The 15,361-nt window shown below is 48.6% G+C and overlaps 1 protein-coding gene and 1 long non-coding RNA gene across 9 annotated transcripts in view; one reads left to right on the forward strand and one right to left on the reverse strand.

The window, feature by feature from the left end:
• The window catches only part of DOCK11 (dedicator of cytokinesis 11), an 80,155-nt gene extending 72,571 nt beyond the window's left edge, over window positions 1-7,584 (reverse strand). For 6 of the 8 annotated variants that reach the window (XM_065077645.1, XM_065077648.1, XM_065077641.1 and 3 more), the window contains exon 1: window positions 7,391-7,577. In XM_065077645.1, coding sequence (XP_064933717.1) covers window positions 7,391-7,492 — 102 coding nt within the window. In that variant the 5' untranslated portion in view covers window positions 7,493-7,577. Of the gene's footprint in view, window positions 1-7,390 lie in introns of all 8 variants that reach the window. The other 2 variants (XM_065077647.1, XM_065077646.1) reach the window with 2 other exon arrangements.
• Window positions 7,585-7,834: 250 nt separating this feature from the next.
• Window positions 7,835-9,006, forward strand: LOC135580706 (uncharacterized). Its single transcript, XR_010475653.1, has 2 exons — window positions 7,835-7,961; window positions 8,851-9,006. It is a non-coding gene; the product is annotated as an uncharacterized LOC135580706 (long non-coding RNA).
• The last annotated feature ends 6,355 nt before the right edge of the window (window positions 9,007-15,361 follow it).

Consider the following 15,361-nt stretch of genomic DNA (forward strand, 5'->3'; position numbering starts at 1 on the left):
CCACAGAAAATGGCTGTGTGTTAACAGCTGGGTTTGCCTTAAAACCAGCTTTGTGGGCATTCAGCCCACCCCAGCCAGTATCACCGTCTCCCTCCAAGAGATGGAGGCTCGTCTCCCAGCCGTGCCTTTCCTACCTGCCCCTGTCATAATCCCAGCCCCTGCCAAGCCTCTCACCGCCCTGTGCCCTCCACCCCTGTCCAGCTGGCACAACCCTTCCCTCGGGTCCCCACACCCGCCAACCTTGCGTCCCCAAGGGCCAAGCCGCGGAGCCGCAGGCTTGGCAGAGCCCTGGTGGGCAGGGGGCCAGCTGCCATCCCGAGCTGTGGCTTCCTCCAGACCTGCCAGAGATGTGTCCGGCTCAACACAGACACCGCAGTGCAGCTCCAATGCACATCCCAGGCTCCTGATCACTGCCAAAATACAGTTATATATAAAGAGCAACGGACAGCACTTTGACATGACCGGGTCCTAATACTGTATAGAGAGATGTCATCTTTCCGGCTGCACCTGTGCAGTGTCCCTGCCCTGGTGATGGAGGGAACAGGCTGCAGTGGGGATGTCACCCTGCACAGAGCCAGGAGCACGATGATGTAGCAGGGACCACTCTGGATCGAAACAGGCAGGGTCTCCTTCTGCACACTCCTCAGGGACAGCCCTGTGGCAGGAGATATTAATAGGGGAGAGAAAAAACTCCATTTCAGCAAGAAAGAGAGAGGGGTGAGAAATGGGTCAGGAACGAGCAGACCTGACCCCATTAGAGAAGCAGCGGGAGGCAGGGAAAAGCTGTATAGATAAGTCACAGCCGTGCTGAAGCAAAAAGGAGCCAGCAAGGGAGAGCTTTGATTTGTACTTTTTAAGGGAATGAAAGAGAAAGAGGGAGATGGTGGCAGGGAAACGTACTCCAGCATTTCTAAGATGATAGCAATGCCCACAAAGGCATACAAGACTACCCTTTTCTTCCTTGGACAGAATAGGAGTGAGGAGGCCAATTAACCAGGGAAGCTAAAGCACATGTGTACCCTGAGCCTGACTGCTGTTCAGCTGCTGTGTGTGACTGTGACTTGCATTCTCAGGTCACAGAAATGTCAAAAGCTTTGTATAACTTTGCATCATTAGAGATAACAAATCAGTGTGCAAAAGGCTGAGTGAAGTGCTGTAAGAAACACCAGACTACATATATAAAAGAATGATACAATATGCACTAAAGCAGGTAGTCCAGGTTCAAATGTTTCTGATCCTGGCGGGGCACTCCACAAAAATCTTTAGATAACTGAAAAGGCTGAAACAAAGCCTGAGAACCATCCCCTCAATGAATTTTGAGTGCACCAAATCCCCAACCGCATTGCTGGCATTAGCTGCAGGCACCACCACCAACCATCTGTTCCAGGCGTTTCGCTGCATTGACGGTGGCAGACTGGGGCAGATGCTGTCAATGCAAGGACACCTGCATTTTCATGACACTATCCCTGGCAAAGAACAAGCCACTCTCAGCCTTGCCCAGAGAACGCTAAAACCCCAACAACGTAGCTAGCAAAATGTGATAAGAGGTATATGCATACCTGTGTAAGGGCTGGATGCTTTACTCCCTTCCTACAGCTTTCCTGTAGTAGGTGGGAAGATGTGGATATTTAAATGATGCCTCGGGAAGGACAAGATTTAGTGCCCATCAAAAGCTTGTCATAGCCCCTAAAAACCTCAAAAAAATGGACATATTGACTACAGCTCATCCTATAATACCCGTTCCTCGGCACACAGGTGCGTGTGGAGAAGCTTCATCTCTTCTGGGCTGGGCAGACATGCCAGACATTTGCTAAGTGGCCCCAAATAGCAGCACAGTGTACTCGGGGCCTTGCTCCTCTCCACAAAACGATGCATTTCGTCCCCCGCACAACCGGTGTGTGCTCAGGCAGGAGCAAACGCAGCCATTCCCATGGCACGTGCAGCCCAGGGCCGTGCCACAGCACTCAGCCGGTGCTGAGCTAAGTTCATCTCTTTACAGCACATGAGCCCCAAGTCAGGAAAGCATGTGATTAATTTCAAGAATGTATTAACGTGTTTTCTTGAACAAGCCCTTGTGAGCAATAATCTCTCCACAAGCACTTCCACAGAAGTCACCCGAGCAAGCTGCGGTGGCCGACTCCAGAGGCAGCCTGCCACAGCGGGCAAAACCTGCCCTGCTGAACCGACAGCACAACTCCCACCCACTTATGCAGGGGCAGAATTTCCTCCCATGTCTCATATACATCTCTTTTTCTATGAAAATTATGCAAACGCAGCATATTGACTACACCCGAGGGGGAATGTGCATAAATTCCATGTCTTTCTTGAGCACCGAGATCGCTACAAATGCTGCATATAAACAGTCTTCACATTGATCAAAGTGAATTTAGCTTATTAAAAGTTTATTCTATGCAGAAAGCTGATTTCCTCTGCATGAGTATAAATTCAGACATTAATAATATAGTTTAAGCCGAAAAAACCCCATAGAAAGTACAAAATGCCTTTTTGCCTCCAGTCAAAACCTTCTTAATATCACTGGTAAGGAGCTTTTTATCTCCTATTTTGCATCTGCCTGAAACTGAGCCACACACACAAGCCCAGCCCAGCCAGGATCAAACAAAACCCATCTTCTCCTGGCACGCTGCCCCCGTCTCCCAGCGCGGTTTGAGGGAGCACATCCCACAGCACCACGTAACACAGGAGAGCAGACACTTGGTTTGAATACCTCTGTATGGCAAGAATCAATGAGGTTGTTTGCAAGGAGAGGTTCTCCCACATTGCAATTGCTGGGAGTTCTTGTGCTGGCAGATGAGTGGCCAAGGGCTGTGAGCGTGCCTGGGTGCCACCAAGCTGTGCCTCTGGGTGCCGCCAAGCTCTGCCTTGGGGCACCTGGGGATACACCACAGGGCTGGCTGACACTCAATGTGGACAAATCCTCTAGGGCTGCTGCTTCTCAGATAAGATACTCTGGGTCTGCATCCTTTGTAAATCTCAATGGCACAGCAGTAAATGTATCTTCAGTTAATCTGTACATATATGAACTAAAAAAAACCCAAGTTATTGTGGGAGACTTAAAATTGCCACCAGATGCCTAGTTTTGGCAGCACTGTGGGAAAATGGATTGTCTGGGTTTTGTCAAGTGCTTGCTCCTCTGATCTCGTGTCTCCCACACATTTTATTTCTCTGTCATAACACAGAGAATGACACCTTTGGAAAACTTGCAACTGGGTTGAGATAGAGCCCTTTCTTTGCAGGGGCCCAGCCACTGCTGAGCATATTGCTCCCAAAGAGAGAGGGGAAACGCAGGGAGGCTCTGGCTCAGCCTTGGCCTTACATGCACATAGGGAAACAAGTGACCATCTGCAGCTGATTCGGGCTCTGAGGCAGAAGGTAGAACCTTTGCTATTTTCCTGGCAGTGCCACAAGGCCAAAAATTATAGATCTCATTCCCATGCATGTGTGCAAAAGCAAAGGTGGGGTGAAGGAGAGGTGCACAGGCATCTCCATCAGACCAGGGGACCATACACCAGATCACACGTGTGCATCCTCCTGGCGAGGCCTGAACTCTGTCTTGCAATGCTCCTGCAGCTGCCAGGTCCCATGCCAGCCAGTGCCTCAGTGCAGGTTTCTCCAGCCTGGCCAGGTTACTTTCCCATTGATACTCAGCAACATCCCAAGTGTGGAAAGGATGGGAGGAGGGAGGTTGCACTGAAGGTCTGAGCCAAAAATCACCCGCGTCTACCCAGTGCCAAAAATCCCTGGCTGCTCTCTTTGAGGCTCAGCCTAGATATTTCTCCCAGGTACCATCACCACTTTGTGCTCTGGCTCTGAAGTTGCACTTCTAACACATTATTTTATGGTTGCTGCCCAAGGTTTAAGCTGCAGGTAACCTCTTGGTTAAGAAAAGTTTTAAGTCATCACACTTAGGCTTTGACTGTTCCTCTCCTTAACCTAATCTTACAATTTTCCTTCATCTTTTAGCATAACATTTATCCCACCTGCCAACTTAAATGCATTTGCTATATTTGTCTGTTTATTTAAACAGTGACCTCATCTGTCAGTTATTCTGCCAAAACTCCATCCATGAGTTACAATCACTAGCACACATCAAGGACCATTCAAAGCTGAAATTGACACAAAGCTGTCCTACAGATTTACAATTTAAAGTGCCCAGAGGGAACCAGGGTTCACACGCGCTCTGGCTGCCTGTGGCAGCCCCGGCTCTCCCAGCTCCACTCTGCAGGGCCGTGTGTGTTTTCAAGGGATTCCCATTGAACTCTTTTTCCTCGCCAAGACCTCCCCTCCACAGCCTGTCTGTGAAGGTGATATAAGGCCAGAATGACAGCCGGGATGCTGGGAACACCAGCGCAGTAAGAGGAAACAAAAGAGGCCCAAGCGAAAGCAGCATTTCATCCTTCCCCATCCATGGGGACCAACAAGCCCATGAGGTCCCCACCACAGCCCATGCTTACTTTCACTGCTACAGCTCCAGATTACAGCTCCACTCATGACAGGAACAGCATGGACTGCATCCTAGCAGCTGGTCAAACAGGCAACGGGTGGGACCTGGGTACTCCTGGCCACCTTGGAAAGGGACAGCTGCTGATGTCTGACCACCACCATATGCAACGCTCCCCTTCCACAGGTATAAAAAAGCAAAGCTCTGCCAGAAGTCACCAAACTCCCACCAATTTCACTCCGGCTTTGAGCACCAAGGAGAAGTGTAAATATTCTTTTGATGCTAGACAAGCATAAACAGAAAACCAGGAACAGAAACAACATGCCATGAACTTCCCTGCACCTGAAGGACAGCACTTGCAGAGCTGCATCGAACCAGACATCACACTTGCTCAGGCTGGCTGCGCAGGAGCCCAGTGCTCCTGGCTCGAGATGCATCTCCTTCAACACACAAATTATGGCTCTATACAAGCTGACCACTTCCATGACACTAAAAGCTTTCCTCACTGACACGTTTTCATTTATCACTGACTACAAACGGCTTCTTACTCCAGACAGTTCCTTGTCTCAAGGGAGTGCCTTGAATGCCCAAAATGCCAAGCTTAATCTACACACTGGGAGAGCCTTACTGAAGTTGTGTGCTCTGGTACACACAGCATGAACTCCGCTCCCCACTCCTTCATCTCATCCATACTCACCACCGCAGATTCTCATGGTCTCAGCTACAATTTTCCACTTACCAAGCACTAGCCCTTGCTCCCCTAGTATCCATCAAGCAGCACCTGTCTCCCAGGGGCACCGGTGAGCTTGGATCTGTCCCAGGGTGAGGCAGAGCTGGGACTGCAGCCTGCTGGCACACACCTGATACCCAGACCTTCAGTCTCCCCCACTCTGCTCGTGGCAAGAAGGGCGTAGACAGGTGGGGGTCGCGCTCACTCCATGCTCTGCAGCTGCCCAGCTCATTAGTGCCAAGGCTGAGCCTCGCCTTGGGAGCACAGTCAGAACCTAAGGCTTTTCAGTCTCTCCCTCTCTCCACCATCATTTCATGGGATGCCCTCTCCATTCTCCCGGCAGCCAGCACACCAGCACTGAGACATCCCTTCCTCGCAAGGATGATGACCTGGTAGATGGAGAGGAGCCACCTTTTTCTTGGAGCAACTCAGAAAGCATAACTCTCATCCTTAATCACTGAGGGCAGCAAAAGTGCCACCTGAGACAGTCCTATAAGCTTATGCCACCTCCTTCCCCACTCCCTGAACACTGCAGTGTCTTATGGCTCTTCCTTGTGATGCAGAAGGGCTGGGATTTATCCCTTACTGCTGAACTGTCAAAAGCAGGAAGCTTTGCCAAGACCTAGGAATCAGAGACACCTGCCCTCACCCTCCTGCAGCACTTGGCTGCAAACACACTGAGCAGCACAGCAACTCTGGGGGATTTGCCTGTCAGAAAGGGAGAGAAGTTAGCAGGGACAGTGTGGACAACGAAACCCTAGAGAGGATCAGAAAGAGAGTGGCTGCTGATGGGGGCTGGACTCCACTGGCTCCCTCGGGTTGCTGTCAGGGTTTTATTTATTTTCATCTGCAGTCCCACCCATCCCTTCCTTCTCTGACAGGAGGCACCTGGCATCGGTACCAAGTAACCATTTGCCTGTAGGATATCAAAGGTCTTCAGGTTCTACACAAACAATTTCATTTTTAATGAGAAGTTCCATCAGCTTTTACAAAGCATTTGTTCCTATGTATTGTTGATAAAAGAGGGAAAGCAAATCACACTGAAGCCTGTAAGGATCCCTGAACAGCTGCATATGGGAAGCAATAACCATGGCACTAGGAAATTAGGCTGATTATCACCATAGCTTTTTTCAGCTTTAGAAATCAGTACATTTACAAGAAAACTCTTTTAAAAAAGAGTTGTTTAAAAACCTCCATTTATTTAACAGCACATGCTGGCAGTAGAGAACTAACAGGAAATATTCATTGAACTTGTACTGCACTTTCTGTATATCCCATTGACTAACCTTCCATCAAAGTCAAGGTCAAAGTTGATTACATGCTAGAGTAATTCAATGAGCAACACTGAAATACATCCAACAAAGCCCAGGGAAGCTTTGGACTGACCCCAGCCTCCACCCAGGGTACAGCAGCTAACGTTTGCACAGCTGTGAGAACAACAAAGACAACCTGCTGCAGCATCCCACATGCAGGGATAAAGCATGTGATTGTCACCCCAGACATTCGAGTGTGATTGCTGGGATACATCAGGCTCCTGGCTTATGCCAATGCCCACATCTCCCTCTCACCTTGCCAGGCCATACCCTTCTCCTGCCCTATTTATTTGCCCATTTTACATTGCTTGCACCCTAAAAAGGGTGAGCTCTGTTACCCGTTTGCTCAGTGTTCTACACAGATACTCGTTAATTCCTGCTCCCATCACACAGGCACTAACTAACCCCAGGCGTGAAAAGTGCCGGCTCCCCGCGATCCTCATGTGTCTGAACGGCCCTCAGCCGGGCACCGTGACGGCAGGTGGCAAGCGGGGTGGAAGATGTGATAGTGTGACGCAACACACACGGAGGGGAACCCAAAGAGCGAATTCTGCCCCTGTCCTGTTCTTCCCCATCTCAGCCGCGCCCTGCCCATCCCTTGCCCAGCGCTTCCCAGCCTCTACCCAGCCGTGCCCTGCGCATCCCCCGCTCAGCCCAGCCCCGACCGGGCTCTGCCCCTTCTCCATCCCCTGCCCAGCCTCTTCCTTTTCCTCTTCCCGCACTCTGCGCACCCCCTGCCCAACTCTGCCCCTTCTCCAGCCGCCGCCGCCCGTCCAGCCCCGCACGGCCGCTCCCGCGGGCCGGGAGCTGCCCAAGGTACCACCGGGCCGGGCTGGGCTGGGGCTCCCGGCCGCGGCGCCCCCTTCCCCCGAGCTCCGCCGCGCTCACCAGGACGAAGGAGCTCCGCACCGCCTCCGAGACGCTCTGCCGCAGCTCGGCCGCCGTGCCCGGCTTACTGAGCCGCTTGGTGAACTTCCTCACTTCCGACATGGCGACATGGTCCGCGCCGACCGCTCGGAGCCGCGGGTGCTGCCGCCCTCCCTCCCTGCCGGCGGGCGCGGCGGGGCCGGGCGGAGCCGCTGGGCGGGGACGGGGAGGGCTCTGGTCGGTCCGCCCAGACCCCCGGCCCGGCCCCGCTTTGTCCCCGCAGCAGCCGCTGCCCCGTGTGCCGCGCTCTCCCGGACACCCGTCCTACTCCGCACACGAAGGCCGGGCTGGGGATCTGCAGGGGCTCGCAGCAGACCCAGGGCACTGCCGGACCGTGCCTGCGCCGGGGAGGCGCTCCCTGGCCCCACCAGGGCTGCAGGGGCTGCTCCCTTGGTGGAGCTCCAGGGACGGAACAAGGGCAGACCGGTGCCGGGGCTCACCCGAAGGCAGCCAACCTCTAGGTGAAGTTACCGGACATTTATAACAACACTGCTCCGAGGAGGCTGGTGGTCTCCATGCAGCTCTGCCCAAGGTGTGTCCTTGCTGTGTTCATGTAAGGCTAAGCTGGATCCAGGACAAGATCTTATTACTAAGCATCTCCAACCTATTGGGTTTGCTAAAGGAGAGTGCTTTGATTATAGAGGCCATGGTCCCATTTGCCTGTCTGACTGCAAAAGCAAGAAGTAAGGATGTGGAAGGAAGGTTCCTTAGGACTGAAATTAATTCTTAGCCCTTGTTGCTTTGTCATTATGCACTGTTTTTAAGAATGTTGATTTTGAAATTATAATGGAACTAGAGAGAGCCATTAATCCTTTATGTTTTATACATTAAAGCCTTACTTTTAAAACCTTTTATTTATTTTGTGTGCTGTGTCCTCACAGCAAGATACTGAATTAGACAGAGTTGCCATACTCTCAAGAAATTTACACATATTGTGCCATATGGCTGATTAAATATTATCTACAAGGACCTCATTGGAACTACAGGCATGCTGTAAACCACACAACATATAGAGAAATTGTTTCAATAATGAAAGGAAAGCTGTAGGGGATAATGAATACAGCTATTATGATCCAAACCATTCAAAATGTTATTTGTGACTTCTAAAGCATGCAAGCCAGTTATTGTTCTGCTTTTTAGCAGTTCACTGAAGGGGCAGCAGACACCATTTCATATTAAACATTGCTCTAATTTTTTACACCAGAGGCAAAACAAATTTAAAAGTTCATTGCTAATTATCAAACATCTATTAGATGAGGGACGGGGGGGGGGTGGGGGGGGAAGAATTAGCTTTTCCACCAACACAAAGCTTTTCCAAATCTGTCTAAATTAAGAAGCAAAAAAACATTGTGAGGCACAACTCCAGCTGCAGTGCACTGACGTTCTCCTCCTTATCCCCACACCCATGCCCACTCCTGCAGAGATTTTACCAGCCACTTCGAACCACCACACCACGCAACTCCAGTGATTACACTGCGACGAACTGGGCTGTACTCGTAAGTAAAATCATTCAGTCTCATTCACCTGGTTGCAAGAGAACAGGTACTGTAATGATCCCTGTCACAGAATGGGGTAGATCCATTCATCCCGCCTGCTGGGGAGAGCCCCGGCCCCCGCGGTTCCTCCGAGCAAGCTGGGCACTGCGGGAGAGCACATGCCAGCACAACACCAGTGACCAGAGGCTGACACTGAGGGCAGTGCCATTTCTGCCTACATTAGGAACAGCTCCGAGAACCAGAGTGTTTGCCAAGGGGCTGAGGAGAAGAGGGCTGTGACAGGTCACTTGACAAGAAATAAAGTCTTCCCTAGAGCATCCACCCCTCGTTTATCCAGTCAAAAGCAAAACGTTCCTAGTAGGGTTATGAACTTGGTTTGGTGACAGTGAGGGATTGTTTCTGATCAGCTGCCCATCAGCATCCCACTCAATTGAGCTAAGCAGCCATCGAAGACCAGTGAACAGTGAGGCTGTTTTTTGGAGCTGAGCATGAAACCAAAAGGAAAATAGAAGCAATGGGCAGGACACATCACATGAAAACAACATGCAGAAAGCTATGACTCCCTCTCAGGAAAACCAAACATCAGAATAAGAGTCTCAAGCAGAAGGAGTACTAAGGCAAGACAACAGCAGCCACAGCATCACTGTGAGAAGATAAACCCAAGGTTGCAAGGACTGTGGTTTTCATCTCCTTTTTCACAGGGAAGAAAGGCCAGGAGTGGTTTATCAGAATAAGAACGGCACTCAACATGCATGGGCATTCTAGAGGTGCTGAGGAATTGCACTGCCTCAGATAATCAAACTTGCTTGAACTGAGCCTGCTGTGGGGAACTCACAGACTCAACTCTGCTAACATCTTCACCCCTTCATTGACACTAGCATCTTGAGGTGTCTGATGTCATTTTGATCCCAGGCCTTTCCAAAACACAAGCTTCATTGATATTGCTTCCACTTTCTTCCCATGTACATGCAGCTTCTCTTTTGCCTTTAGCAGATTCAATCTAGAGCAATGGAGAGCATCAGGCTCTCCAGCTGACATGCTACAGCTGATGGATTGATTGTCCTTTTCCCAGGCACGTGCATTTATCAGAAGTGCAGGATCAGCAGTGAACACCAATTCTTGAGGGAAAGGAAAAGGGAAAAAGGGGGGGGGGGGGGAAGTGGGGAAAGGACATGTGCTCAGAAGTCCAGTTGTGGCATCAGGCCAGCTGTAAACACTATGCAAGGCTGGATATGGCAAGAGCAGCTGTTGGGACTCCATAGCTACTGCTGTGACTCTGCCTGTGCCATCTGTCCTGTCTCCTGACTCGTGTCACTGCTGCAGGTGACAATGGGACTGTCAATGAGCAGCTACTTATCATTGGCTTCTCTAGGCCTGTGAAGGGAGCATTCTCCAGCTGTGCAGCAATAAACTGATTCTTAATTCAAGGCTACAAAGTCCTTGCTGTTAAAGGGCTGCCCTCTGCTGATCCAGCCAGGACCGCACAGGCACAGCTCCTCAAAGGTGGCAGGAATGCCGAGTCCAAGCACTGCCTTCCCTGTCACCATCCAGGTGAGCACCCGGCCCACTCGGCAGGATCAAACACTGCTGCCAGGGCTGCTGTGCTCCTTGCCTTCACCTGCCTCAGCTCCTGAGGATGGGAGTCGTGGCAGTCACATTGACCATGGCTGTGGGTGCATCCTGTGAGCTCCCACCAGCACCCATCTTCATGGAAGAGCAGACAAGGGTCTGCAGCCCACTTCAAGGGGCAGAGGTTTGGGTCTGTTCTAGTGTTTGACCACCCCGACAGGAAACAAACAACCAACCAGCAACCTACTTTTTCCTATGTTTAAGTGGAATTTCCTACATTTCATTGGTGCCCATTGCTTCTTGTCCTTCCACTGGATACCACCAAGAAGAGTCTGCATCAGTCATCTTTACCCCGTCAGGAATTTATACACATGGGTAATATTCCTCTGAGGTGCCTCTTCTCCAGGCTGAACAGCCCCAGCTCTCAGGCTCTTCCTGTGTGTCAGATGCTTCAAGCCATTTATCACCTGAGTAGCCCTTTACTGGACTCTCCCCAGTATATCCATATGTCTCTTGTACTGGGGTACTCAGCACTGCACGCAGAGGAGGTCATTGAGCTGTAGCCTCATCAGTGCTGAGAGAGGAAAGACCATCTCCTCTGAACTACCGGCAATGCTCTTCTGCATGCTGGCTGTCTTTTCTGTACCCTGGATTACAGCTAAGCAGATGGGAGTCATGGTATGAAAGTAGAGAATTTGGTTTAAGAAGTAGATCAATATGGTACTGAGGCAGAATCCAGCTTCTGAGTACTCACCTATTTATCCTTCTCTGCTTGAAGTCTTTAAAGATTATTTACAGTAACTGTCACACAAGGGGATTATTAAGATCTCACACAACTCCCATGAGCATCTCTCTGGCTTGGACAAATACAGCAATTAAGAGGAAGATACACACAGCTGCTGGACATCTCACTTGGGGTCAAAATGCCATTGCTGCCTGGTGTCAGCCCAATATTTTACAGGACAAGTCTGTGTGAAAAGGCAGAAGAAAAAGGCGGTAAAATCTCCTTTGTATTTGTTTCCTTGTTCAGATATGCTAGGCCAGCTGGAAAACAGTATGAAGAGGTCACCATCCTTCAAATAAATCAATTTGGCAGTATGTTCTACAGTATGAAGTACTGCACACAGCTCAGGCCTATATAAGAACCTCTCACCTTTTCAAAAGCTCTGAACTCTGTTACTGCTCTTGAATACCTGTTTCCAGGCAGGAAAAGCAAGGACCCACAAAGGCAGCTCTATGGAAGAGCTTTTCCTGAGCAGGTACATACTGTAATAGTTAACAAGGCCTCCAACTGCTGAACCCTTTGACTGACAACAGTTTAGAGGAAGCTCCAGTAGTGCTGAGTATGATAAAATATTGTGCAAGGTCTTCCAGAGATTTCCATGAATTGAAGTCTTGAGGCTAGAAACACTGAAAAGCCAGAGATGAAAATGAAGTGACTGTCAAAGACACTGATCAATACTGATCCCAGCCTTGTGTCAGACCATTTAGCAGTTACTTCCATGAAAACAGAACCTGTTGAAGAACCGAACAATTTGGACACAAAATCACCTAAGCAAAACCCAGGAGGACTAAAAAAGGCAAAAATGGCATTGGGACATTTAGATATAAAAGCAGAGGAAATAAGTGGAAAAAGAATGAAAGATGACAAGAAAGCACTTACTGTGAGGCTGCTCAAACACCAGGACAGGTTACCTACAGAAACCGTGGAGTGTCCATCCCTGGAGATATTAAAAGCCCAACTGGACACGGTCCTGTGCAACCTGCTCAGACCCCATGGGGGTGGAATAGAGCTCCAGAGGTCTCCCTGAACCTTAAATAGTGTGTGATTCTGTAACAAGCTGTTTTGATAATCACCATAATCTAATGACAGCCTTTATTCAGGAGGGTACTTTAATTTTTGCATGAACCCTACAAAAGTCAAAGGAGTTACAGTTATTGGTAGAACAAACTTATGAGCACAGCTCTAAGCATATGCTCGTCACTTACTGTGGTTAAAGAAAAATTTACTGACAGGCTTAAACAAGCGCTCAGGTTCTTTTCTGAATGGTCTTTTGTCTGTTCTTTTGTATGTAGCACTTGGCTTCACTAATTTTTTGTGCTCCATTTACTTAGTATTACATTCTGATCAGATGTACACACAGAAGCTCGAAGCACTCGCACTAAAGCACACATAGGGGGAAAAAAAAAAATCAACCAGCTTCTCATCATGTGAACTGAAAAGCCTCCATAACATCTCGTTAGCAGGCCAATACTATTGGCAAAATACAAGGAAAGCTGAAGCAGCAGCTGTAGCCATTAGCATAAAGAACCTGGAAACACAACTCCAGTACCGCATCCTCAGAACTAGTCAACAGTTCCCTACAACCTCCCAGTTTGCTCCCACGTTCACAAAATGAAACAAGACATCCATCATATACGTAACTAAGGAGAGAAGGCACACAGAAAACAGACATTGACAAAATACAAATAAATTTGCATTGCTTGATAATCCAGTAAAAAGCAGCACGCATGTTTTCTTCAGAAGAGAGCAGCTTAGCATTCCCCCACACTCAACAGTTCACTCTTCAGGTTTGAAGATGGCCAGCTTCCAACATTTCCCTGAACACACGTACAGCAAATTGTTAATGGCAGGCAAAAAAAAAGCATACAGCAGCTTCCCATGTCTGAAAAAAATCAATTCTGCCCTGTCTATGGCTAATGTCCTTATATTTAATAGTGTTAGCATCACATTAGTGGCTGAGTTCAGCACTGCTTTAAGTTAAAAAAAATCTCAACAACCAAAAGAAACAAATACCCCTTTCCTTTTCAACATGAGAAAACATGACTTGTGCAGCATTTAAAGATCCAATTTTAGCATTACTCATCTACTTGAACTGTCGTTATTGTCCTCTGCACATGCACTGGGCTTGATGCCCAGTTCTGTAAGAGACAAAGGCAGCAGCAAAGCAGCTCTGTTTCATTCCTGGCTGCTTGCTGCCAGAACCAGCCCACAGGAGCCACTGACAGAGACATGAGGTGTCCAAGGGAAGAGTTCAAGTGATCTATGACACTCCCATCAGCTCATTTTATTGATTCTTGGGAAGTGATTGAGTTAATTCAGACATCTCCTGTGCCAAGGTCCTGTACAATGGCAATTCCTCACTTCTGCCTCCTGGGAACCCTCAAACATATTCTCTAAGCAGAATTTTGATTAGATAAACGTTACCAACTTCTGTTACAGGCCATTGGAAGAAGCAGTCCAGAGAGGAACCCTCCAGCACAAGGGAAGTGTTCTATGTTAACAGACCCCCAATCCAAGCTTTTCTTGTGTTTGAGGGAACATCACTTCCCAGTGCAAGGGGATACCTGATGTATACACCACCAAAGCATTTGACTGAACAGAACAGGCTCAGCAGAGCAATTGATATTTACGTGAAAAAACAGGGGAACTTAAAGCTCTAGATAAAAGCAGAACCCAGCTGTGTATGGTACCAGACAAACCTTAAGATCCAGCAGTGGGTGAGATTAGACAGGACACAGCACCACTCACACCAGAGTACCACTTACCTGATGCAGCTTTTGGAAGCAGAGAGAAAGAGGCACTGATTTCTGAAGCACAGTTCAACTGGGGAAAAAGCATAGAGTACCAGAGCACTGCAGGGGAGCACCAGACCTGTGAGTGCTAGAAGCTAACTATCAGGATAAATGGAAGTCAAACATCTTCCTCAAGATCAGCTTTGTTTACTGCCTGCACAAGATCCCGGACAATGAAAAACAACAATAACCTTTTTTTTCTTTTATGATCACTTGAGTACTTTAACAGGTCCAGCACAACACCTTGAGAGAGCTTCTGGCAGCTACAAGGTGAAACTACAGTTCAACTTAGGTTTCCAAAGCCATAATCTTTACATCCCAAAAAAACCCCAAACATTCAAGTCACTACGAAGTTAGGGAGGAGGCTGTTTGTATAGAACATCTAAACGTTGCAGGATGCCCCTGAAGGCCACTGTGCTGAATTGAGGCCATCTTCCATGCAGCTACATTCTTTTTCTTCTTAGTAGCTAGCATGGTCATTTGTTTTGGATTTAGTTTGAGAATAATGGGATAAAACCCTGGGACAGAGTTGTGTTTTCTTCCAGTAGCTTTCCAGTGTTTGGGATTTGGTACGAAAAGAAAGTAAGAGCTCACTGATATCCTGGCTGTTGCCACGAGGATTAAGGACTTTTCACCAGTCCAGCTGTAGGTGCAAGACAGCAGCTGGGAGGGAACATAACACACCCGGATTGACATCCGGGTTGCTCAATGAAGTATTCCATACCATCAACATCACATCCCATATGTAAGCAGGAAGTTGTTGGGGACAGTCCTCCTGTGACGATCACTGTCTGTGACAAGTCCTGCTCCTGCTGCCAGAGCCTGATTTCCATGACTTCCCTGCATCCACTGTGATCCCTATGTTTTACTGGACTCGCTGTGCTTGCACTGTCCGCCCCTTGGATGTTTATTACCGGGAGCACGTGTTCCAGCACGTGCTCTGTATGTTTGTATACCTTTGTATTTTATTATATTCATGTTATTAACTTTTATTATTGTTTAATTAAATGTTTTGATTTCAACTCACAGGTCTTTCCTCCTTTTCCCTTCCTCCCTCAGAGGGAAGGAAAGGTGAGAGAGAGCAGCTGTCTACTGTTTGGCCGCCAGCCCAGGGCAAATTCACCTGAGTAAAATCATATTAATAGAAGAGTAAGACTCATCTCCTGTCTTTCCATGTCTTCATTCTTAAACAAATAGGAAGGAGAGATTTCTTCACACACTTTCAAAGTCTCCTCCTCAAACTCAACTGTCATAACTACTCTTAATTCCGCTTAATATCCCGTTTCAGTAC

This window comes from Columba livia, chromosome 12 (genome assembly GCF_036013475.1).
Source record: "Columba livia isolate bColLiv1 breed racing homer chromosome 12, bColLiv1.pat.W.v2, whole genome shotgun sequence".
Taxonomy (NCBI): domain Eukaryota; kingdom Metazoa; phylum Chordata; class Aves; order Columbiformes; family Columbidae; genus Columba; species Columba livia.